Raw genomic sequence first — 24765 nt, 5'->3', positions numbered from 1 at the left:
GGAGCCGCGGGTCAACCATCTACCGAGAGCACGAGGAATACACGTGTCTTATACTTGTTAGATGTGAGTTGGTTTAACGTATACATAAATATATATTTTCACACTTTTTTATTTATTTGTGCTCCGCCTGACTCCTCACGATCTCTAAATTATTTAATTTGTCTTGTTGCGTGATAAAACCGTTTTCTGTCTACAAACCGGTATCTTTGTAACGTTCATGTAATCCTTTAGAGTTGTAACTAATGATATGTAACGTTAACATGGATTTAAACTTTGGATGGTATCGGGTGCGACTATAATGCCAGGACGACGTGATACTGCAGTTTCATATTATTCATGCAAAATAAGCTACCAGGATGATGCAGCAGCTCTTACTAAATAAATGGTTTTCACACAAAAAAATAAAACAAGTACTACACTCTAAATTACAAAGTTGAGATATCGATATTGGATATCTGAAAATTAAAAACGGACATCTTAGTTTGTTCACAAAACGGGTTCGTCTGGATCAGAATTTGCTTTGATGCAAAGATAGGATTATTATTGCTCTTTTATTTAATCCGCTGGAAACATGCTGGTGACGAGGACCGTTTCTGATCGCATCGACGCCGACCCAGTGAATAACCGGCCGGCTGCAGTCCCGTCTGGCCTCGGCCTCTAATCCATTTAAAATTAATAATTTTCGCAATGAGAATTATAAACTGACATATTTAACAGACATTTCAATAAACATGATTAGAATATTTGGGTAGCTTTTTAAAATCGATTTCTAATCATAGCCACATTAGGAAATATTTACATAGGGCCTGTATTTAGGAACGATCGGGCCTTTATGCTTTATTTTTATTTATATATTTTTTGTATGTAAAATGTGATTATTTTTAATGACATGGCTGCATGACGGACAGATGTGAGGAAATATTAAACCAAGGCAGCAAGAAGTCATTTATTCATCACACCATAAATGCACTCAACTGAGTTCAGATTTTTATTTTATTTTATTAAGATAGAAAGCCAGGAAAAAAGGCCTTATCCATGATTCCTCCTGCTATCGGTGGCACTGATTTAATTACCCGTATATCTGAAGAGGAGCCGCATCGTTCACCCGCAGGCTCATTTTCCCCAAAAGCGTGAAAACGGACTGTGTGTGTGACATTAAAATGATTACAATCCAGAATAAAGGAGTTTCTCATAGAGAATGTGACGCAGACTAAGTAATCAGGCATGGAAGCTGACTCCATTTAGATATTTGTTCATCATTGATGACTATTAAATCATCCGCACCGTTTGCCGACATAAAGCGTTTTACCATCATCCCTGCAGTCGGAAGATTCAAATCTTATTTATAGAATATATCTGAAGTTGCGTGATGTGACAATTAAAATATTAATGCCCGAGTTATTTTATTTTATATTCTATCTTTGCCTGGCAACAGAAATCTATATATACGTTGGTGCGTGACGTGACGTGGGTCTGATTTAAGGTCTCTGCTGACATCACGGATTCACTCTGTGGTGTGATTCTGGAATATTTCATTCCAAGTGCGTCGCCGCTACAAAAACAATAAATACATAAACACTGGGACGCTCTTTTGGAGTTACATCTCATTTATGTTTTTGTTGTCGCTCTGACTCATTTAAATAAAGACAATATCTGGCGAGGAGCCAATGATCTGAGTCACTCTGGGTCATTCGTTTACGCGCCAGTGTGTGTGTGTCTCTAAATATTCTGATTTGCATAAAAACAAACACGAGAGTGACTCAAAGCGCTCTTATAGTTTTATTTACCAAAGATAATCTTGGACAAATCTGAAAACGTAAAACAAAAGGGTCATGTCCGATTAAAACGGACACGACGGACTTGCTGTTTGTACCATATAAACTAAACCGGAGTATAATGATGCTTTATCTCACAGCGTGCGCGCCGGGCTCTAACCATTAAATAAAATGTCGATAGAATCGATCACAGACTCAATAAACAGAACGATGTATTTCCGAGCTGCACACGTGAGAAGGCTCCACGTGTCTGTCGCGTCCTGCAGGTACGCGGGAGCGTGGGCAAGGAGCGAGGAAACTGCAGCCACAGACTGCTCCACCTGAGAATGCGCGCTGGCGGCGAGTGTGCGCGGCGGCTGCAACAGCAAAAGAGACGTGAACAGCAGACTGAAAAACACAATGATCCACAGGTGATCCACCCACGCGCGACAGGAGCCGCTCCCGTGGGGGACACAGATCTTGTCCACTTCGCAGAGCCTCAGCGAGTCCCACTTTTTCACATCGAAATTGCGCGCGAATCTCGCGGCGTCCACGTGTCTCGGACAGGGTGGCAGCGTCTCCCCGAAGAGTCCCTGCGTCTCCCGGAACTCCTGCATGTGCTGCAGAAAGCTCAGGGGCTCGGTGACGCTCCTGAAGGACTCGGCGAGTTCGCGCGCCCGTGCGTGCGCCTCCATCACCGCGCTGAGCCGCGCGATCTCCGGGTCGTACGACTGCAGCGCCGCCAGCTTCAGCGTCTCGAAATCGGAGAGGATCTCGCTCTTTTTGCATTCAAGGGAACCGATGAGCTGCTCGAAGTATTCCGCCACCGTCGACGCGTCCTCCGTCACCGCCTGGAGCGCGCGCTTCTTGCTGGAGCGCAGCGTCTCCAGGCGGGACGCCGTCCCCGCGCTCTGCCAGCGCGCCACTCTGTCAAACAGCTCCTCGAACGCCGCCTTCTCCTGCGCGTACGCCTCCTCCAGGGAGCTGAACCGATGCCCTTTGTGCGCCTCGGTTGTTGCGCAGAACCCGCAGATGAGCTTTAAGTCCGTGGAGCAGAATATATTGAGAGGCTGGCCGCGGTGACGCGCGCACGCAGAGGTCTGCGGCGGCGTGACCTTTAGTCTGCTGTACTTCTCCACTATTCCACGCAGGGAGTAGTTGCTCTGCAGGCTGCCGGCGCCGTTGTGAGGCGTCTCTTTGCGGCACGTCGGGCATTTGAAAGGCGCCCTGAAAGCGGGACCGCGGCTTCCCTCCAGGAGTCGCTCCAAACACTTCCTGCAAAAGCTGTGCGAGCACAGCAAAACGCGCGGGTCCTCGAAGAGACCGCAGCAGATCGGGCACGTGAGTTCTTCTTCCAGCTGCTCCATGGCGTCCTGCGTAAAACACATCAACACACACATCGATCCGTTATCGGTTAGGAAACAGACAGAAATCAGCAGTAGACATCTCAACTTTACGCACCGACACTCGGGAAGGATGCTGCAGACGCTAAAATGACGCGCAGGATCGCAAAGGATACAGATCAGAGTCATGTTCCAACTGTGTCCCGAGTATTCCCATCCTGAAATCGAATATGTATCGGATTAACTGCGTAAAAGGTCGGCAGGAGCTGGGTTTGTCCATCTAACGTCGGAACTGTCGCAAAATTAAAGCCGTGGGCAAAACCAGGCTGCATAGTGGTCAGAATCGTTAATTGCTTAACTATGTGATCAAAATAGATTTGTACCAGATCCGCGAATGGACCCGGGGGTTAGCTGAGCCGAGCTCAAAACGATCCAAATGATCGGCAAACTGGTTTGCGTCGGCGTCGCGCCTCTTGGCGCTGCGCGCTCGGACTGTGCCAGATTTCGCAGGGGGGTGGCGGGGGGGGGGGGGGGTGGCATAGTAACACGCAACAACTGGAGCAAAAGGAATCACTCACCAGCTGCTGGGAGCCACAACTGCAACGCAATCATGGCGCTTGTTGCTGCGCAGACTTCGCCCTTTTCCGGGTAAAGAGTTAACCGTTTACGAGCCGCCCAAAAAAAATAAAAAAATACGCACGGACATTTTTCCTGTATTAGCGAACCAATCTATTTATTCTTGTACCAGGACGTTACAAAGATGAATTATAACGGTATCTTTATATTTTTGTGGCTTGAGGAATTTGGACATTTTTGGACGTTTTTTTTTTTTTTTTTTTTTTACCCCCCCCCCCAGTCGGGTAACATGCAGATCATCCCTTACTGCCGGACGGGGGAGGGGCTGTTGCTACGCAAAACATTACAAGCGTGAAAAACTGTCATCTAGTTTTTAATCCTTGGTTTACATCACATAATTGTATACTGCCCCTATTCAGCCGCGTATTTGCGCATTGGTCATTATTTGCATATGTTAAAGCTGCTACGTCTACTTGAATAATAATATTAAAAAAAACATCCTGGATCAGCAACGTTATATTGATTTTACGTTTCACCCTTCTGAAATTAATCTCAGGGGATGCTGAATCACCTCGATGCCAATTCAGCATTTGTTCCTTAAACATTTCTAGAATTTCTGAAACTCTTTTCCTTTTTTTTTTTGTTATGTAACATCTTTATCCAATAGTTATTTAGTCACGTGTATAAATGTTGACCTTGATTTTTCTTCCCTTGTTTCCATGCCATCAGGCGCAGCTGCCTATTTTAGCCACTGTGATTGGATACATTTGGGTCGCGCGGACTTGTGTAGTTCCGCGCTCTGTCGCGGGGTGTCGCTGTAGCGTCTGGTGACGTTTTATCAAGAAGCAACTCCTTGGTTTTGGTGGCAAGAGCTTGTTTCCGGATGTTTAGCTGCAATCAGGGAAAGAATGGCAGCGATGTTTACGTGTTGCCTAGGCTGCTGCGGGGATGGCGGATCGGGCCATATCGCCCTTAAAGAGATGCCCACCGTTCAGCTCGATACTCACCACATGGGTAACTACGTTCGGCTTTGGAGTTCTCATCTGAAGTGCGTTGGTTTTGTGTGTGGCTAGTAGCCACTGGCTACTTCCGCTGCTAGCATTAGCTGACCCACCTTCGTCACTCGATGACTCACAGTTATCGAACTTTAAATGATGGCTGCTTGTAGTCAGAATCAGCATTACATTACTTGATGTCTTTATATCTCAATTTTAATTATGATGCTGATTGTTTTAATTTTGTAGTTGTAATTTATTATTTTGAATATTTACTACGCGTTACTGGTTTGTAATTCATTGTTATGGATGATCACACTGTGAATATAATGTTTTTATGAGACAATTATGTGGAAATTATAACACTTCAGGATTTTAAAACACTGCTTATGTTTTAGCATGATATAATTTCAAAATTCTCCCACTTACAGTATTTAACGTTAAAGATCCGTCTACTAGGTAATAGTAAAGGACATTTGTCACCATTTACTGACATTGTATAAAATACATTTGTCATACAAGAACAAATATGTAATCAACAAGGCAAACTAAATACATGTTTAAGTACATTTTTTCTTGCCTTTGTTTTGCAGGCACAGATGTTGTCATTGTAAAGAGTGGCCGGAGGATATGTGGCACCGGAGGCTGTCTGGCCAACGCTCCTCTGCACCAGAACAAAAGTTACTTTGAGTTTAAGATCCAGTCCACTGGTAAGCACTTGGTGTGTCGCTCCTGTCTTCTGTTCCCACTAGGCTGGTGTATTGTGGTACATTCCTAGTGGGCGCTATTGATGTAGCACATTGCTGTTTTGGAAGCTACGCCATCTCGGTGCATCATGGTTACTGATGGAATCCTGTTCACTGGCTGCACTGTGCACAAGAAATTAGTTTTTTTTTCTTTTACTTTCTGCAAAGCAATTTTGTTATAGCTGTTTCAGTTGCACTCATGCATTTTGGTAATCTCTCGCAGACACTCAGTGCTGTGCTTTGTGTTTAGGCGTGTGGGGAATAGGTGTGGCAACGCAGAAAGTCAATCTTAACCAAGTGCCTTTGGGCAGAGACATAAACAGCCTCGTCTTGAGGCATGATGGGTCAGTTTATCACAATGACGAAGAGAAGAACCGTCTACCTGCAAACAGCCTCCCACAGGAGGGTGACATTGTGGTGAGAACAGATTGTATTTCACTAGACTCTTAATTCATCTTTGGATATCTAAACTTAAATCTTTATTCTTGTCATTATGCATGCATATACACTCAGTACAAACACACACAAGCAACAAAACGATATTTAGTTGTGGGCCCCTGTAAACAGTCCACAAACACACATGCATATACAGTAATACCTTGACATACGAGTATAATTTGTTCATGGACTGAGCTCGTAACTCAAATACATTTTTTCCCATATAAAATAACTGAAAAAAAACATTTATCCCTTCCAGCCGTCTAAAAACAACCAAATCAACGCTAATAGAATAAATTGCTTTAAAGATACACACAATGATATAATAAATGATATACAGAATTATTGTAATATAAAATGTGGTTTTATTCTGAGATTAACTTCGCGACAGACGATGGCGCTGACAGAAGTGAGGAGGGAGGGATGGAGGGAGGGAGGGGGAGGAGCTGGGGGGCTTGGATGGTATGTAGACAGTTTATTCTGTAACTGTACCTTACATGTACACTTACATAAACTTGGGCATAATAGTTAGACATAAACTTAGACATAATATCCATCTCGATCCAGTAGGAGAACCTGCTCCAGCAGGATTAAAGGAAAGCAGAGAAAGCTGTGGGAGAAAAGCCTGCCTATACCTTGTTCTGTTTCTAAACTGTGTGGCTTGTCCAAGCTTTTCCCGTTCCTCCTATAAATAGAAAAGGGGCAACAATGTTTATCTTAAATGGGCTACAAACTGAAATTTTGGAATAACTGTATTGTAGGAACGTGCATCTGAACGTTTGACATAAAATCAGTCCAAATGTGTGATCATATCTGCATCCAAAATGCCCAAGATTAATTCCATTTTCTTTGTTCCTCAGGGTATAACGTACGACCACGTGGAGCTGAATCTATATCTGAATGGAAAAAACATGCATTGTCCTGCCTCAGGCATCAGAGGAACCGTATACCCCGTCGTTTATGGTACGCTTATTTGTGGGCCTTGACATTCCTACTAGTTTACCAAGAGTTTGTTCCTGTTAGAATAAGTGCTGCCGAGTAGCTTACTATTTTATGCCACTAGAGGGCTGTGTTAGTACATATTTCCCCCCCGTTGCTCATTTTGGGCTCTTATGTGTTTTCAGTACCGGTACATATTAGACTGGAAATAAATCCCGCAGGTCCAATAGCGAATGACGTGGACTTGTCAAAGCAGACCCTGTAGCCTAAAGGGGCTGAACTTTCCATAGATCAAGATAAACGGGGGGTTTCTTAAGGGCTGCAACACATTATTTCACTGAATGGTTTATCTTTGGCCATTTTTTTTATTGTGTTATTATTAAAACAATATTTTTTTATAATTGCAAAATTGAAAATCTTACCTATATTCTACGGAAGAAATAACTCTGCACAATAAAGGAGAATATTATTACTCCTAAAACAGAATAATATATCCACTTTTTTTTCCAACCCATTTAAACCATTTGCATGTGGCCTGTCAGTCGTGCCCTTTCTCACCAATACATATGATTTATTGGTGAAATCAAAATAACATCCATTTTGGCTTTTGGTGTTTGACTTTGTGCGTCTATATATTTTAAATTCTGCTAATTGGAAGATGAGTTTAAAAACGTAACCGTGTATTCAGTGAGTTTTCCGTCTTTCGTTCCAGTGGATGACAGCGCCATCTTAGACTGCCAGTTCAGCGACTTCTATCACACGCCTCCACAAGGATATGAGAAGATCCTGTTTGAACAACAGATATTCTGAAGGAGCTCTTCATCCTCAGTACCTCTTTTTGTCGTCATCCTCTTAGGTCTCGTAGTAATCTCTGTGACACCACAGTGTGACCTTGATTGCATAATACAGTCTGTGGCTTTACTGCTGCTCTTCCCTCCTTGTGGCTGCTCTGTCTTGTTGCTACTGCTCTGGATTGACTGCAGCGTATACTTGAAGAAACTGGGTTTTTCTGATCAGTGGCCAGCAATGATCGGCTGTCGGTTTGTGCTGATGAACCTTGTGTCATTGGTAATCACCTCGAATTAACTGAAACATTATCAATCACTTGTCAGTCAGTTGTGTGTAAATGCCAGAAGTGGGTTTGTCTCCATTGTTAAGGATCAGAAGCCATGTTTGTTGACATTGCTTTATAGCTTTTTTTAATATGTTAAGTATACTTCCTTAATGATACTTACATCCCAATTATATACCCATAATTTGTATTTATTTGAATCACTGTTCAAAGTGACATGTCCCTTTGTTTTGTCAACGCTCGTGGGACAAGGAAGAGTCTGAGTCTTAATAAAGGATCACCTGTCAATAGTCGCACATCAGCCAACAATATCCAATGTGTTTTAAGGTTGCCTTCTCAAATTGAAAATGCACTCAAACATTAGAATTCATGTCTCTAATTTGGTTGTCACAGAGCTTTAAGCACTATCTCCAGTGCATTCTCCAGCCAGATGAGAAACGTTTCACCAACTCCCGCACAGTGTTCTGCAAAGTATAACATTTCTGAAATATCACACCAATATGCATTTCAATAATTACAAAATATATTTCTGAACAGTCTTTAAGTCTACCCAGACTGTTTGAAATCTGTGTAATTTATTCTAAATGTCAGAATATAATATGATGGTTGTCTCTGAGTACGGTTATACGGTTAAAGAGTTCAGTCTGTTGTGTTGTATTAGCATCGTGTGACCGAAAGTACAAATGTTTGTCTCCGTTTCCACTGATGTTACTCGTTCGCTATTAAAGTTTCGTGTCCGCAGACGCACTTTGTCTCGTTATTTCGTGGCTGTTCACGAATCAGCTGCTCTCGCCTGCTGTGGCCCTTAAATCGAAGGTGATTACTGCGTCGAAGAGGCCGTGAAACCAGGGCAGCCCACGGAGGTTTGCGTGGACCCCTCCCCTCGCTCTGTGCTCTATTGCGCCCCCCTCCCCGGAGCAAGCAAGCCGCACAGGAGCTGCCGAGCCGACTCTTACACGGAGGATACCCCCCCCCCCCCCCCCCTTTAAGCCGGAGTTGAAGCTAAATCTCACACAGCCATGGCAGAGAACGCCGGCTTGGAGAACCACCGCATCAAGAGCTTTAAAAATAAAGGACGTGATGTCGAGGTGAGCTGATACACAACTATTAAAAGTGTAAACTACACGTATTGGATTTAACGTAACGTAGAAAATGTCTAGTTTCTGGGCCTCATTCGGGAGCCTGGTCCCGGCTGCGGGGTAGCGTACCAGCTAGCTCGTGAGTGTCAGCTATCCTGGATAGCTCGCTATCTCAAGTGCTTTTTGGCCTGTATTGATAATGGGGATATATCCCTGTAATTAGACGATTTTGGTGATCGATATCAAGTTGACGCAGGAGTCCTACCTATATTCAGTTCGTAATATATGAAAGGAGTAGGTAGCATCGCAGCTGGAGCATGGTAATGAGGGGACGTGTAAGCAGGCGGTGGAGCTGTCAGCTGCTAGCTAACGGTAACTCGCTGGAGACACCGGTGGTGAGCGAGGCTCGGCCTGGCCGGTATCATGAGCTTCATGTTTCTTACGCTCTACGGCCAACTGACATTTAGTAATAACAATGGCAGGTTGTGAATGTCACGTAAAATTATCATTAACGCTAAACGTGTCGTCCCAGTTAGTTGCTCTAGAATCCACCCTAACCAAACACTGCCCCTCCTTGATAGCTAGCCAAGGCTGTCAAGCCAGTAGCTAGCATGCGATTCCAGATTAACGCTGCTAGCTAAGCCGCCTCGCGGAATGGTAATGATACGATTATTTTATTTTTACGACTTACTTACGACGGGAGAAACGGCAAATGTATTCAACGTAGGAAACAAAATGTTAAGTTGTGAATTGACTGTTTGGTTGTGGTTCATCCGCGTGTCAGGCTTGGGTAACGTCGAGCTAGTAGCATTACTATTTATAACTAACGCTGTAATGTTATCTCTCAAATTCCTTCTATTTCTTTCTCATCTCAGGTCTAATAGATGTTCTATTAACGTAAATGTGAAGGATCTTTTGTGGTGGGTTTGATATTAATCATCCCACAGTTTACTGTGTACTTGACTGGCAGGTCTTGAACCATTGATATTGCAGCATCATTCAACTAACAAGTCTAATTTTAAAATATCTATGACAGCATTTGCCTGCAAAGCTCAATGACATGATGAGCAGATCATTTGGAAAAGCTGGTGTCAAACGCCAAGGTGGGAGAAAGCCGGCAGTGCTGGGCGAGAGGAAGATGTCAGAATAATCTCGCCTGATGTATAGTCTTGGTTAGATTATATGATGATCCATTAGGATGATCAAAATGTTGAAGAGTTTTAACAATGTAACCATAAAGATACAAGTATTTCTAAAAATTCATTTTTGCACCTTTTTTCCTGTCGTAAAGCCGTGATTGATGCCCCGTAGGTGATTGTTTTGAAGCTTGCCGTGTCTGACGAGCACGTGGTTACTATGACGGAGAGACTTTACCGAGTGAATTCCTTATGCTATTTTGGGCTTCTGGGTCCTCTTCAAAAGCTCCCTTTGAATGCTAGTTTCTCCAAAAATGGATGACTCAGACTGCAGCAGGAGAAAAATTCCAGTCTGTGTCTTGACTGTAATCAATTATAACACATTGTGCATCATGTTTGACATAATTCAAAATGGCTTGTTAATTGCAAAGCAAAGTTAATCCTAGTCCCTAATTTTGTTGTTATGGAATGTGTTGGTGGTTTAAACTAATGCAGCATTTTTATCCTGAAATACATCTTTCCTTGAACTGTAATTATTTATTCTTTACTAATCTTCTGTAGGTTTGTGTTCTTTTTAACAGTTATTATTTTGGGTGTCATTAACTAACAGAATAAGGCAAAAAATAATGTACTGGGTTCATTGTTCTGGACAGATGAGCTTGATAATGGTAATTGGGTGTTTGTCAGTCTCTGAAGAGGCCTTTCTCTTTTAGCTGATGTGTTGACATTATTGTTGTTTTTCTGTCGTTTGGGGACGCCTCTCTGCTCTGCAGTCTACCGAGTTATGACTGTCACAGATTACGCAAGAGGCTATTTAGGAAGGCAATATGAACCTCTTCAAACAGTCACAAGATGTTAGTCCATCGCAAACTGTTCAGACGCACAGATAGCCATCAGTTTGTCAATGGTGGTTTTTCTTTTTTAGATTCACGCACAGATTTGTCACTGAGTTGGCAAAATGTACTTTACTGAGATATACAAACTTTGCCGATAATTATAGCTGGTGAATAAGTAATATAATCAAATGAAAAACACATATCCTTTATTCATGGTATTTTGTGAATGTACTGCTTTGTGATCCATGCAAGAGATTTGTACGAGAGTATGTGAATATTTTCTGCCACATTGTTTTATTTTCTACAAAGCACTAAAAAGAAATTGTCATTCATCGTTACCTGTCTTTCTTTCTTTGTTGCAGACTATGAGAAGGCACCGAAATGAGGTTACGGTTGAATTGAGAAAGGTGAGAAAGTTGCACCATCTATCTATGCACACACTCGTGTACCCAAAACTTTAGTAACGGTAGTATTAATCTGTCTCACCTTCAAAGCCGGTGGATATAGATGCATTGGGTTTTAGACAATCATTCTATGATTTGGGCCAGGAAGTAGCAAGTGAGAAAACAATTAACACATTTTAATTTGTTGTGCTGTGCAACACCTAATCACCAATGATGGATTATAAGATACTGCTCAAGTTTAATTTTGTGAAGATAAGTTTTTATATTTGAATTGCATTGCATCTTTAAGATGTCTGTTTACAGAGAACAAGCAAATAAAACAGTGTTACGGTGTAATAGTTTGTGTACTGTAGGCAGTTCTCCAGGCATTTCATAAAAAATAATAATCAAAAAAATATTTTCTTAGATGTTGTAACACCATCTTAAATAAAATGTTTATTAAACAATACTATACATTTATGGAATTGCTTGTCACAAGAAAGAAGAGCTAACAGTATTTTTGTGTGCTGCTGCTGTTGTCTGTCTGGATTACTTGGTCTAAATATTTTGTTGTTGATGTTTTGGACCATTTTGCACCAAAACACAGACCTGAGATCAGATCTATAACTGCATTAAAATGCTAAATTCATTTCATCTGCAGGATAAATTGCTGATTCATACTGATCTACAGATAAACCAGTGTGTTGAGTTGCTGTTATTTCCGGGGTAGCCTTAACACACATTTTGTGCTGCTGCTGCTTGTGATGACATTTGATGCATTCCTTTTGAGATTAACCTTCAGCCTATCCAGTCCTCCTGCTCCTCCCAGCATCAGCAGCCTGATCAGCGAACCTGAAAGCCACTGACTGCAATGCATGCCCATACATTAACACCAGCACCATGTTTCACAGCTGATGTGGTACTCTGTGAACCTCGGATTATAATTCCTTCCATCATACTTGAATGGCGGACTTTGTTGCACTTTTTAATACCATTTTGTACACTTCAGAAATTATTCTCATACAGCAATTATTTGTCTTGAATTCCAACAAATACTTGAAGCCTGCGAGGTGTTGTGCATCTTGTAAGGAATAGTTCTGGTGTTTTCTTTTTCATTCTGACACAACTATGATCACATCAGCGTTATTTGAATTGAAAAATCAGTTAGAAATACACATCAACTCTGATTCACTTTTATTTTTGATGGTTGGTGCATCAAGATACCAAGAACAAGTGGAACCTTTTGATGATGATCCAGATCACCATGTGGATTTTGTAAATCCAATTATGAGGGGCAAGAGCTGCTTGGTGGAGCTCTGTGATCTGACTGCTTTTCTAGTTTAAAAAATAAATGATGTTTTTAAGGTTGTAATACATTTTAATAGCAGTTGAGTTTCAAGAACTTTGACTCTTCCTGTACTCTTCTTCTATTGATAGTTCTGTTCGACACTTTCTTCATTCGCTAATGTTGATGTTTCGTTCGTTTGCATTGTCATGGTTGAGGACTGACTTTAGTCTGTGGTTAATCTGCAGTTTCGGTTTTAGTTCTCCATTTATTTTTCAGTTTACAGTCGGGATGCATGATTAAGGGTTATAAAATCATCTTGATTCTTATGTGAATACAATCGTTTGTAAATGAGAACGATTCTTCTGTGTTTTATTTCATGCGCCGCATCGCAAAAAAAACCCTAATCTTGTCGGCAGAATCAAATGTACTTCAGATGATGATGACTTGATTTAGCCTTTAGAGTTTAGACACAATCAAAACCAGCATGGTGCCAAAAGACAGTGGCCAAACTTATAACCATATAACAACAATTCAAATAATTTAAACAAGAGATCCCTGAGGATGTCTGTTGCATGTTTGACGACGGGAAGATTGTCCTAGTTAATAAATAAATAAAATAATTCAATCATGTTGATGAGTGAGTGAATGGAATGCCCCTTGTGCTGATAAAACGCCCCCATTACGCTTATCTGTGTTTGTTGAATCATGTGATATCAGTGTTATTCCTCTTCGTCTCTTAGAATAGGAAAAGCTCATGCAGACAGTGGATCAAGAGGATTCCAGACAAGAAATCTGAGAGATAAAATCAACCGTTACCAAGCACTTCTGTTTTTGCATAGCCCGGAATTGTGTGAAAAACATTGTCCTGAAAACCAATTTGTGTAATCAATATACTTGGAAGTTAACAATTGCATAACTGATGGATTCCCTTTCAAAGGCATGATTTTTGTGTGTGGCGTGGTTCTCCTTTTAGATGGAACTGCAGGAATACTTGGTGCATTGTGCCTCTAGAGAGAGCCTGATATTGCTCACAAGCTGGCGTGTCGAGCAGCGCAGACAGCCGGGGGTAGGGGGGGGGGTCTTAAACATGGAGCATGAGGCTGACGTGCTCTCCGGTCTTGCACATTCTGTTTAGCAGGATCAGAGCAACGAGACTGGCTGATTAGTCATCAGTGACGCGCAGGAATGTAGGCCACGGGAATCTCCTCCTACCACTGACTCGCTTGCCCTCGGCATAAGTATATGCATGCATGCTTGTATTTGGGGGGGTACACTAAATATTTTACGGTTAAGGTTGATTTTTCTTGAATACGAATTCATGTTTGCTTTGCGTGCCAGCTTGCAGGTACCGTTACCTCGTTTACCTTGAATACAGTAAGATCTTCTCAATGGAGGCTGCACTCCTGACGTCTGGGGGTAGAGAGAGCGTTTTTAGGGTGGTCTCTGGATCACTGTGACTTCATGAACGCACCGATGAACTCTTTCATCTCCTTTCCTGTTTTCAGAACAAACGTGATGAACATCTACTGAAGAAGAGAAACGTCCCACAGGAGGAGAGTCTAGAGGATTCTGACGTGGACTTAGACTTCAAAGGAGTAAGTGTGGGCGTGTGCCTGAGTGGGAGAGGCGGCGAGTCTGGGATAACGGGCCAGTCACGTGGGCTCGATCATTTTGAACTGTGTGACATGCACTAGAATCAGGATTTCAGCGACTTCAAGCAGAGGAAGGTGTCGTGACTTTATTAGGGACCCTCTGCTTTAACAAAAACATTTAGAATGCTAATGAAAATGTCATGATTTGTTGCTCTGCTATGATTTTTCTCTGTTAATAATGATTAACACAAAAATACCATGATGCCAAAATTAAAAATAAAATGAAACTTTTCCCAGAAAATGTACTGCTAGACAAAAACTTAGCACAAGTCTCGTTTGTCAGTGGATGGAGTTCTTTCTGTGGTCATGAAATATTTATATTCAAGTTCAGCCATTTGCTTTTTAGAATGTTGTGACTATGACCACTTTTATTAATCTACATTTCTGTCTTTGCAGCAAAATGTCACACTTGATGCCATCTTACAGGCGAGTTCATGTTTTCAATTATTGCATTGCTCATGAACTGCCCAAAAATCTTGTTCTCTGATTGACATCCAACGAACTGGATGAAATCGTACCTTGAGGGACGAGAACAAATGGTAGACATAAACGGAACCTTGTCCTCGTCCCTCCCGGTAAGCTGCGGGGTTCCTCAAGGCAGCATTCTAGGACCGTTACTGTTCCTCCTATACATTAACGACATGAATGCTGCCTGTAACTGCAAATTGTTCCTGTTTGCTGATGACTCAGCACTCCTGATTTCGGGAGAGGACAAAGTGCAGGTTGAGGAGGCTCTCAGCTCTGAGCTCACCAGAATCCGTACTTGGCTTACTGATAACAAACTGTCACTACATCTTGGTAAAACCGAATCGATTCTTTTTGGGTCTAAACACTCTCTGCGTGAGATAAATGTTAATGATTTCAAGGTCACAGTCGATAATACAGTCATCTCCAGCAAAGAAGAGATTACCTATTTGGGCTGTGTTCTTGACAAATACCTGTCTGGTGATACTATGGCAACTAAGGTGATCAAAAAAGTCAATCAGAGAACAAGATTTTTGGGCAGAATGTCTGCTTTTGTCAACAAAAGTGCTCTCCGGACGCTTGCTGCAGCCCTCGTTCAGCCCCTCTTTGACTATGCTAGCACCTCCTGGTATTCAAACATCAAAATGTCCCTGAAAACCAGGCTCCAAACCTCCCAAAACAAACTGATTCGGCTACTCCTCAATCTGGGGCCCATGACCCACCTTCTTCCTGGACATTTTGCTAGCCTAAAATGGCTCAGGGTAGAAGACAGGGTTAAACAACTCAAAATGGGATTGGCATTTAAAATAGTCAATGCAGCTCTGCCCTCAGTCCCCTCAATCCCTGCATACCTGATGGAACACCTCCACAGATTTAGTGACACCCACAGCCACAACACTAGAGGGAGCTCAAACAACAACCTGGTTACCCCCTCCTATAGGACTAACATGGGTAAATCATCTTTCTACAATACGGCCACCCAAGGGTGGAACGGATTGACTCCCGCCCTCAAAACATGCACCTCTTTGGCCTCCTTCAAAAAGGCCCTAAAAATACACCTTTTAGGGGGACAGAAACGGAGATAGTCATCACGACTCTCTCCGGGTCAAACCCCCCCTCCTTTTTTTTTGTCCACCTATGTTGCAGGTATTAATTGCTTTAGTAATTTATTGTAATTTATGTAAGTTATTTATTGTCATTTCGCATCAGTGGTGTAATTTATTTTAGATTAATTGTTAGTTTGCACTGGCGGTGTAATAACATTTTATTTTTGTCTTTCTAATGTTACGTTGCATCAATTGCGTAATTTAATATTGGATTTATTTTTATTTGTATTGTTTTTTGTGGATGATTTATGTACGAAGGACTTTCAACGGAAACAAGCCCGCAAGGGCTTTTTTGAAATGCTCCTCTTAGACAGGATGTTTGACGTTATTTGTACTGTAATGCATGCTACTGTGTGACTGTACTTGTACTCTAACATTCTATCTAATAAATATATTCATCATCATCATGAATTTTGCTGCTGATTCTGCTTCGCTAACGTGCTGGCCTTCCCTCCTTGTCACTGCAGAATGCTACCAGTGATAACGCAGTCGTCCAGCTCAGTGCTGTACAGGCAGCCAGGTGAGGACCTTACTGAATGCACACCTATGCCAGCTGCTGTCCTACATGCAGTTCTTTAGTACCTTTTCCTTTTTTTGCTGCCCGTTATCAGGAAACTGCTGTCGAGTGACAGAAACCCCCCCATCGATGACTTGATAAAGTCCGGGATCCTGCCCACTTTAGTCAAATGCCTGGAGAGAGACGACAAGTGAGTCTGCTTCCAAAATCCATTTGTGTTTTGCCTCCAGCGTTATTTCTCTGTGACACAATGGACTGAGTGTTCTGGTTGTTAGGAGTGCAGACTCCTGCGATGGATTACTGACTCCGCTACATCAGATCTCTCCAGCAACAGAGACTTTGAGCGCGCTAGTGGGTGCATTTCCATGTCTCCACGTGAGAGTGTGGAGGCATGCGGCCCAGTTACTTGGGCTTCTCAGTCCAGGACATGCCAAATATAACAGCATTCCTGTCCCTCAGAGTTCCCCAATTCCCAGGACCTTGTGTTCGCTGAGGGGGAGAATGAATAGTTGGGGTGGAAGAACTTATGAGGATGAAGTTTTAAAGAGTGTCCCATGGCAACCAGTAAAGTCTAGTATGACATGATAACACGCGACCCCGGGTTCTGCTGAGCATTTGTTCGCGGTCAGTAGGAAATAATTCTCCTCTATATTGTCGTTATGCCAAGATGACTCAACCTAATGGTGAGGCCATGTACTTCATAAAAATATTATTTCAGGTCTTCAAAAGGCATATGTGGATGCATGATACAGCTGCAAAGAGCACTGCGACCTGTTTTACATTTCAGCCAAAGCTAAAGGAACCAGTATGAATTGGAGATGATCATTCATGGCCTGAGAATATATATATATATATATATATATATATATATATGTGTGTATATATATATGTGTATATATATATGTGTATATATATATGTGTGTATGTGTGTATATATATATATGTGTATATATATATGTGTGTATGTGTGTATATATATATATGTGTATATATATATATGTGTGTATGTGTGTATATATATATATATATGTGTATATATATATGTGTGTATATATATATATGTGTGTATGTGATGTGTATATATATATATGTGTATATATATATGTATGTATATATATGTATGTATATATATGTGTATGTATATATATATGTATGTATGTATGTGTATATATATATGTGTATGTATATATATGTATGTGTATATATATATATATATAGTGTAGGGCGGCCAGACTTGCAGCCCTTTGCCATGATTTGCTGGTGGGAGGATCACTTTCAGCTGTTTGAGTTCTACTATGTTTTTAGGAACCAATAATGGGAGTCCCCATTCTGCCTTGAAGAACAAGCTTTTGATTAAAATAAGCTTGAGAAACATTACGCTGAAAAGTAGCTTTGCCGGTGGATGGCCTGTACTTGTAATAACACCTTTCTAATCTGATTTAACAGTCAAAAGTACTCCACAACGTGAGTCGGCGTGCGCTCACTCGCGCACACTGTATTCAAACAGCAGTGGCAGAGGCTCATCGGGAATGATAAGATTCCAAAAATCACTCTAAAAATCACTCTCGCACTAATGTAAAATAGTATCAGGTCGGTATCTTTTTCCATGAAGCTTGCAGGGGGTCAATAATCAAACCTCTGGCTAAAGGGACGACGGCTCCGTCTACTAAACCAGAGCCAGGAGCAGCTGGGTGCATCTGGTGCCCGAGAGACGTCTCAAAACCTGCTTAGGTTGATGGAGATTCGGAAAGTGTTCACATCACTATTGTCTCACTCGACTGCTCTCTTGAGCGCTTTTATTTTTTATATTTTTTATTCCTGACTCGTGTTATTCTTTCCCAACAGCCCATCTCTTCAGTTTGAGGCAGCTTGGGCTCTGACCAATATTGCTTCTGGGACATCAGCACAGACTCAGGCTGTGGTTAAATCAAGTAGGTTGCCCCCCCGCCCCCCCCCCCCCCCCCATTCTGTCTACCCCCTTCCTGTACTGCCTGCATTCTGCCGAGCTTGCGCATTTGCTTTTTAATGCAGTGGGGCATTTGGTCGCGCACAGGCACAAATATTTGGATTACCGGGCTGTTTTTAGAGGATAGCATTTGCACTCTTATTTTGAGCCACATCGAGTGTTGGATCCCTGATTAGTTGAGTAATGAAATGGATGAAATCGTCACTGGAGTTACATCTTCTACCACCTCGGGCACGCTTATAATATTTGGACATAATTGTTTCCAGATGCCGTGCCCCTGTTCTTGCGACTGCTACAATCGCCCCACCAGAACGTATGTGAACAGGCTGTATGGGCGTTAGGAAACATTATAGGTGAGTAGCAGTCCTCTAATGGAAGTGGATGTATGTGGGAAGCGCTTCTTCGGAGTTGTGCTGACTTCTACCCCCCGGCCTGTCCAGGTGACGGTCCGCAGTGCAGAGATTATGTCATCTCCCTGGGTGTAGTCAAGCCACTACTTTCTTTCATCAACCCATCAATCCCCATCACCTTCCTCCGCAATGTTACCTGGGTCATTGTTAACCTCTGCCGCAACAAGGATCCACCACCGCCCATGGAGACTGTGCAAGAGGTGTGTGTGTGTGTGTGTGCGTGCGTACGTATGCCACATGAACAGGACTTGCTGGCTCACGTGGGCTTTTGTAGCATCTGAATTCTGATGTTGACAGCTCTTCCTCTTTCATGTTTTTTTTATTATTTTTTTTTTTTTTGGGGGGGGGGGGGGTCGCTCTGCTCTGCCCTGCCCTGCCCTGTCCTACATGAATCTGTTCTGTGTTCAACCCACTCACAACCTGCTCTTCCTTCCCCACAGATTTTGCCTGCCCTCTGTGTGCTAATATATCACACGGACATAAATGTAAGTATCAGGCTGCTGAACGATTATCAGACATTTTTTTTATTGGGGACTTTCATTGATTTGTGCCGACGGTTGTCTTGTTTTGCTGTTTTCTAATCACTGTGCACGGTCTCACGTGTCTGTTTAGATCTTAGTCGACACAGTCTGGGCGCTGTCCTATCTGACAGACGGGGGCAATGAGCAGATCCAAATGGTCATTGACTCTGGAGTCGTTCCATTTCTTGTGCCTCTCCTCAGCCACCAGGAGGTTAAAGTTCAGGTGAGACTTCGCCTGTTGCTCACATTAAGATGGACTTTTCGAAACACAATCAATGATTGAATTAACTTTTTTTTTTAAATATGCGCATTCATACCTTGTTTATCGCGGGACCCCTGCGATAGGTAATCTGTGAAGTAGCGACAACATACTTATTATTTTTCCTTGTATTTTTACCTTTTTGAACCCTCCCTGCACTGTTATCAACCAACCCTGTACCCTTCCCCACAAACCTACAGACACTGTTGTATTCTAATACAGTAACAATAGTGTGTATTTTAAAACTTTAATGAAACTTGCACAAAAAACGAAAGCGTAAAGTACATCTTGAACGGCCCACACGTTGATGCTAACTACATATATTCACCAAGAAAATCTGCGGTGAAGCGCGATATAGCGAGGGATGACTGTTTTATTCCACATCCTAACTGGTCTCCTTTGTCTTCAAACTGCAGACGGCAGCTTTGAGGGCGGTGGGTAACATTGTAACGGGGACAGATGAACAGACACAAGTCGTCCTCAACTGTGATGTCCTCTCGCACTTCCCCAACCTGCTCACACACCCGAAAGAAAAGATCAACAAGGTTTTGCAGTCACAGCCCGCACCTCCCATATCTTTGTTTATTTTATGCTTTATCGTTCTAGTTTGTTCGTTGCTTATCATAGAGATCGGCTTAATGCGTCTCAGTCTTGTGAACTGAAGTGAAATCAATTACAATGACGATAGCAGGAGCTGCTTTGTGTTTGTATCACCTTCATCATATTACAGAGAAGAGTGCAGCCCTTTTGGTTTTTCTTTTTTTAATTATAAAAAGTACTTATCTTGCTATATGTAAACTATGTACAAAGTATTTTGTATCGCCTCTTAACATAGAGGGATAATGGAATGGGGTTGTTGCGCCAGTTCTGAAAATACATTTGAAGGACGTGCTTTATACTGTTTATGAGCCCAATGATTATGATGTATAATGTAGGAGTGGAAAAATTCCTTCACATTATAGAAGAATTTCAGTGTCAGTGTTGACGACTGTTCTCTGGTCTGCTTGCAGGAAGCAGTCTGGTTCCTGTCCAACATTACAGCTGGAAACCAACAGCAGGTCCAAGCTGTGATCGATGCTGGCCTGATTCCCATGATCATTCACCAGCTGGCTAAGGTTTGTGTGTGGAAGAGGAAATGGATCTAGCTCGACTTCCTTTCTGTCATTTTTCCTTTTGGCGATGGAATGGTGTCTGACTCTAAACTTGCCGTCCCAAAAAAGCCTCATTTTATGTTTTCATTTGCACAGACACATTCTGTTTTTGTAGCTAGACCAACAAAACATCTTGAGAAATGAGTTGAGCACTGGAGGCTAACATAGCTTTGGCGTTCTGCTGTTGTAAATAAGCCTGGCTATCTGCAGACCTGTATGACAGCCTGTCTCTCTGCAGGGTGATTTCGGCACTCAGAAGGAGGCAGCGTGGGCCATCAGTAACCTAACCATCAGTGGGAGGAAAGAACAGGTGAGCTGGGCGTTGGGCGCAATCATACAAATCTAGAGGCCGTTTCACTTCAGGATGCGTGTGTAGTTCTTAATTGGCGATAACTGATGATTTTGATATTTCACAATTATTATTTTCACAAATGTGCCCCGTTATTAAATGATGTATTGTTCACATGTGAAGTGGCCAAACTTGTAACCATGAACTTGTTGTAATCGAGTATGGATGTGGTGTGTATGTGTGGGTTTGTAGGTGGAGTACCTGGTGGAGCAGAACGTCATCCCTCCCTTCTGTAGCCTGCTGTCGGTGAAGGATTCCCAGGTGGTGCAGGTCGTCCTGGACGGCCTGAAGAACATCCTCATCATGGCGGGAGACGAGGCCAGCACCATCGCAGAGATCATTGAGGAGTGTGGAGGTCTGTATGTGGCTGATGAAGCTGTAGTCGTCTTCCTCTAATTGGACGCTTTATATTTGAAAACAATGCTATCCATTTTAAGGTTAAGGAGTTTTTATATATAAATTTCACAAAAGAATTAAATCACTGCAAAATAAAATTTACGTTGTGTTTGTTTTTTTTGTTTTTCAGGTTTGGAGAAGATAGAGAATCTACAGCAGCACGAGAATGAGGATATCTACAAATTAGCCTTTGAGATTATTGATCAATACTTTTCAGGAGACGATGTAAGTCTTCCAGTGATTTTAAAACACTCATGAGTTTCATTAGTGCCCAGTCAATAACTTCCTTGCTGTGACCTCACAATAATCTCTCCTCATCAGATTGATGAAGATCCCAGCTTGATCCCTGATTCCACTCAAGGAGGGACCTTCAATTTTGACCCATCTTCCAACATGCAAACAAAAGAGTTTAATTTCTAACCGCCAGGATGTTTGGCTCGACCAGCTGCACGGGTACTCGGTAATCACTCCAGACATTCACCCATCTCTCCTCCCACCTGGCAACCTGGTACAGAAGGATTCACTTGGCATCTCTTCGGTATGGAAACTCTACACTGAAGGATTTACCGACCCACACGAACATGGTAATCCTTCATAGGAGCGCTGGCCGTTCGACAGGCGCCATCACCTCGGCCGGTGCTTCACAATATCCCATAAAACAATTAATGCCAAATGTCAAGTCGTTCTAAAAATAAAAACACAAGCACACTCTCAGTCACAACACTTTTTGACACTTACAATCTGTGTGCATACTTCTGTTTGAAGCCATCATATCACTTGTGGGGAAGAAAATACTGCTGTTTGTTGTGGTTTCTTTTTGTGCTTTCCCTCCCCTGGACTGTCCTCTGATGTTACTACACTTCTGTGCGCGCACACTAACACAATTTCACACATTAACACACTTAGTCACAAGGATTCCCGATGACTGGGGCGGCCCCAGTGAACCCTCTCTCACCCAGTTTAAAGAGTTAATCCCAGAGGTAAGCCATGATCAACCACTGTCCCCCACTGCCCTTCTAGGAGACTCCTGGGGCAGGTGGGGCTGTGTGAAAGGGCTCCAAGGCGACAAGAGGACGCTGTCAAATGAACTGATGGGACTTTTGATTCAATGATGTCGCATCAACGTGACCTGTTGAATTATCAAACTTGGTGTTTAAGAAAAGAATCATCAAATGTGAAGAAAATGCCATAATTTTGTTATTCAGTACTTTAAGGCCTGCCAAGGGCCAGCTTCTGTTTCAGCAGTGATAAGGATTGTGTGATGGTAGAGATGTGAACACCTGTCACAGGAAGGCACAAAGACTTGAGGGCAGAGGAGTGTGTCAGCTGTAGCTTTGACCCCTGTACGGGACGTCCGTTTCTGCAGTAGGAGCTCGGTCATGTCCTGTGATCCAGCCAAGTTTTTTGTTTAGGTTTTTTTTCTTATTCCTCGGGACTGCCCTGCAATGTGAATCTTGGAAAAGGGGGTTTTAACAAATTGTTGGGCTCAAAAAATCAGCCCGAATTGCTCATCTGACCTTAAGCTTATTTTAATTCTTTTAAATTCTCTTGAAATAGTTTATGTTCATGTCTCGGCTTCTTCTGGTTGGGTCTGTGAAGCTCCATATGCCTTGGTTTTTCCTTTTCTTCAGTCTTATGCACTTGTCTGAGAGGCATATTGATGTCTGCCTACAGAAAGGGACCTACAGTAAACTCGATGAAGACTAGACTGAGTGCAGGTCCTGACTTTTACAGTACTTGCCTACCTTTTGAGGAAGTCACGTCATCACTAAATTTGAATAATTGTACAAAAACAATGTGATGTGTATCTCTCCTTGCCGTATAATGAATATATGAATTTATTTACATAAAGCCTGTACAAAGCTGCTGCAGCTGACAGTTATTGGATGGACGATAAACTTGCTGTCAAAGATGGCTGAGGAGGGTTTTTCTTTTTGGAGCAATATTTCTTTGTCTCACTGTTTTTATTTTTGACTTGCAAATGTATTGTGAGAACATGCAGGTAATTGGAACTTGCTCCCCCCCACTCCTTTCCTTGCCTCTCCATAGTGGCGACGGGGTGTTCAAAATGTACCGTCCCAGTTGTGCGGGTGCAGGTTCGATGTGTTTAGACTGAACCCTACCCTTAACCCTGTTCTCAAAGACTTGATGATCCTCTGGTTTGGCTGCTAACTACTGAGAGGGGGTCAGAGCGGGTGGGTGTAATGGGACTGTTTAAATATTGGGTGGGGTTGTTATGAGCAGCCCAGGCTTGTTTATGGGACTAGCTGTTTATTACTGATCAAAACTATCAGGAGGGTGTACAGTCAAGATCTAGCCGACTAGACCGAGCCACTTTAAAGATTTACAATTTTGTTGCCTTGTATCCAAATTGGATACAAGCTTATGTTTGTTGCAGGATTTTTACTTGCTAATGAAAAGTTGTTTTAAATAAAATAGGAGAAAAGCAACAGACAGCGTTTTGGCCTCTGATTGTTTATATCTTTTTATAAAATTTAGATTGAATTCTTCTCTTTAAGGTGGCTCATTGATGCTTTCAACTCTTGTGCATATTAAAGACAAGAATTAGTTGAAAATCATTGTGCCTTTTGTTTCTCATTTCAATTAAGACGGTTTTATTCAGTAGGACAGATTTAACTGAGCAACTTTAACAAGGGCGATGTGGCTGCAGTAACGTTGCCTCCCTGCTGGTTGGAGTGTGTCGGTGGAATGGTCAGTGCCGCTCTGCTGCGGAGAGTAACTGCCCTCCTCCAATCTCACGCCCTAATCATTGTAAACACACTTCATCCTCATTACGCCTTTCTCCCAAGCATCACACGTCGTCGCCATATCTCAATCAGGGGATTTTGATCTCATTTCGGCTCATCTCACCCTCAGGACATTATCTGTGTTTCTGATCCTAACCAAAATAAACTTGCTGTTCTGCCATTGGACGCTTCCTTTCTACAAGTCTTGTGATTCACGCACAAAGTAGCTTTTAGTCCGGTTGAAGTTGTCTGATACTGGAAGTGAAGTGTCATCTTTGCATTATGCCCCTGACTCGATTGTCAACACCATCACTTAAATGATTACTCGTACCATTGTTCTGCGGCACAGCATTCACACCGCAGGTGAGGATGTGAGATTTGTATCTTTGTTCCAGCGATGGTTGCCCTGACAACAGCATTCAGTCACTGCACAGGTGGCACTTGAGGCTCGCCCTTCACGGTTCGACACGCGTGGTCCACGCCGAAAAGAAGCGGTTAACCCTCCCCGAGTGAAACGCCGCTGAACGGCTTCTAAGAAGGAATGCAGTAGCAGGAGAAAACATTTTACTCTGAATTCTTGAGCATGATGTCATCGCTCCGATTTAAATCTTGTCGGCTGCAGTTTCAGGTATTTTCAGTGG

At 42.5% G+C, this 24765-nt stretch overlaps 3 protein-coding genes across 3 annotated transcripts; 2 read left to right on the top strand and 1 right to left on the bottom strand.

Annotated features, from left to right (window-relative positions):
- Positions 1–1296: 1296 nt before the first annotated feature.
- On the bottom strand, positions 1297–3713 carry trim13 (tripartite motif containing 13). Its single transcript, XM_068746128.1, has 2 exons — positions 3676–3713; positions 1297–3127 (listed from the first exon to the last, which is right to left on the bottom strand). Exon 2 carries the CDS (start codon positions 3119–3121, stop codon positions 1931–1933), a length of 1191 nt encoding a protein of 396 aa, XP_068602229.1. The 5' UTR covers positions 3122–3127; positions 3676–3713; the 3' UTR covers positions 1297–1930.
- Positions 3714–4558: 845 nt separating this feature from the next.
- LOC137902076 (SPRY domain-containing protein 7) lies at positions 4559–8606 on the top strand. The gene is made up of 5 exons (XM_068746129.1): positions 4559–4687; positions 5262–5378; positions 5665–5831; positions 6713–6815; positions 7504–8606. Exons 1-5 carry the CDS (start codon positions 4582–4584, stop codon positions 7599–7601), a joined length of 591 nt encoding a protein of 196 aa, XP_068602230.1. The 5' UTR covers positions 4559–4581; the 3' UTR covers positions 7602–8606.
- Positions 8607–8859: 253 nt separating this feature from the next.
- On the top strand, positions 8860–24304 carry kpna3 (karyopherin alpha 3 (importin alpha 4)). The gene is made up of 17 exons (XM_068746646.1): positions 8860–8951; positions 11277–11321; positions 14091–14180; positions 14634–14663; positions 16276–16328; positions 16420–16515; positions 18171–18256; positions 18558–18644; positions 18732–18901; positions 19142–19186; positions 19314–19445; positions 19898–20026; positions 20492–20596; positions 20871–20942; positions 21174–21336; positions 21508–21602; positions 21699–24304. The coding sequence occupies exons 1-17, from the start codon at positions 8883–8885 to the stop codon at positions 21795–21797; spliced, it is 1566 nt and encodes a 521-aa protein (XP_068602747.1). The 5' UTR covers positions 8860–8882; the 3' UTR covers positions 21798–24304.
- Positions 24305–24765: the final 461 nt, after the last annotated feature.

This window comes from Brachionichthys hirsutus, chromosome 12 (genome assembly GCF_040956055.1).
Source record: "Brachionichthys hirsutus isolate HB-005 chromosome 12, CSIRO-AGI_Bhir_v1, whole genome shotgun sequence".
Lineage (NCBI taxonomy): Eukaryota > Metazoa > Chordata > Actinopteri > Lophiiformes > Brachionichthyidae > Brachionichthys > Brachionichthys hirsutus.
Note: the sequence above shows the minus strand (reverse complement) of the source record. Positions and strands in the feature narration are given on the sequence as shown.

What these genes read in the sequence shown, in the direction of transcription:
- trim13 (XM_068746128.1), bottom strand. Translation starts at nt 3,121, where the DNA reads ATGGAGCAGCTGGAAGAAGAACTCACGTGCCCGATCTGCTGCGGTCTC.
- LOC137902076 (XM_068746129.1), top strand. Translation starts at nt 4,582, where the DNA reads ATGGCAGCGATGTTTACGTGTTGCCTAGGCTGCTGCGGGGATGGCGGA. An exon ending in GTTTAAGATCCAGTCCACTG is followed by an intron (nt 5,379 to 5,664) that starts GTAAGCACTTGG and finishes CTTTGTGTTTAG; the next exon opens with GCGTGTGGGGAATAGGTGTG. An exon ending in CGTATACCCCGTCGTTTATG is followed by an intron (nt 6,816 to 7,503) that starts GTACGCTTATTT and finishes CTTTCGTTCCAG; the next exon opens with TGGATGACAGCGCCATCTTA.
- kpna3 (XM_068746646.1), top strand. Translation starts at nt 8,883, where the DNA reads ATGGCAGAGAACGCCGGCTTGGAGAACCACCGCATCAAGAGCTTTAAA. An exon ending in ATAAAGGACGTGATGTCGAG is followed by an intron (nt 8,952 to 11,276) that starts GTGAGCTGATAC and finishes TCTTTGTTGCAG; the next exon opens with ACTATGAGAAGGCACCGAAA. An exon ending in GATCATTGAGGAGTGTGGAG is followed by an intron (nt 21,337 to 21,507) that starts GTCTGTATGTGG and finishes TTTGTTTTTCAG; the next exon opens with GTTTGGAGAAGATAGAGAAT.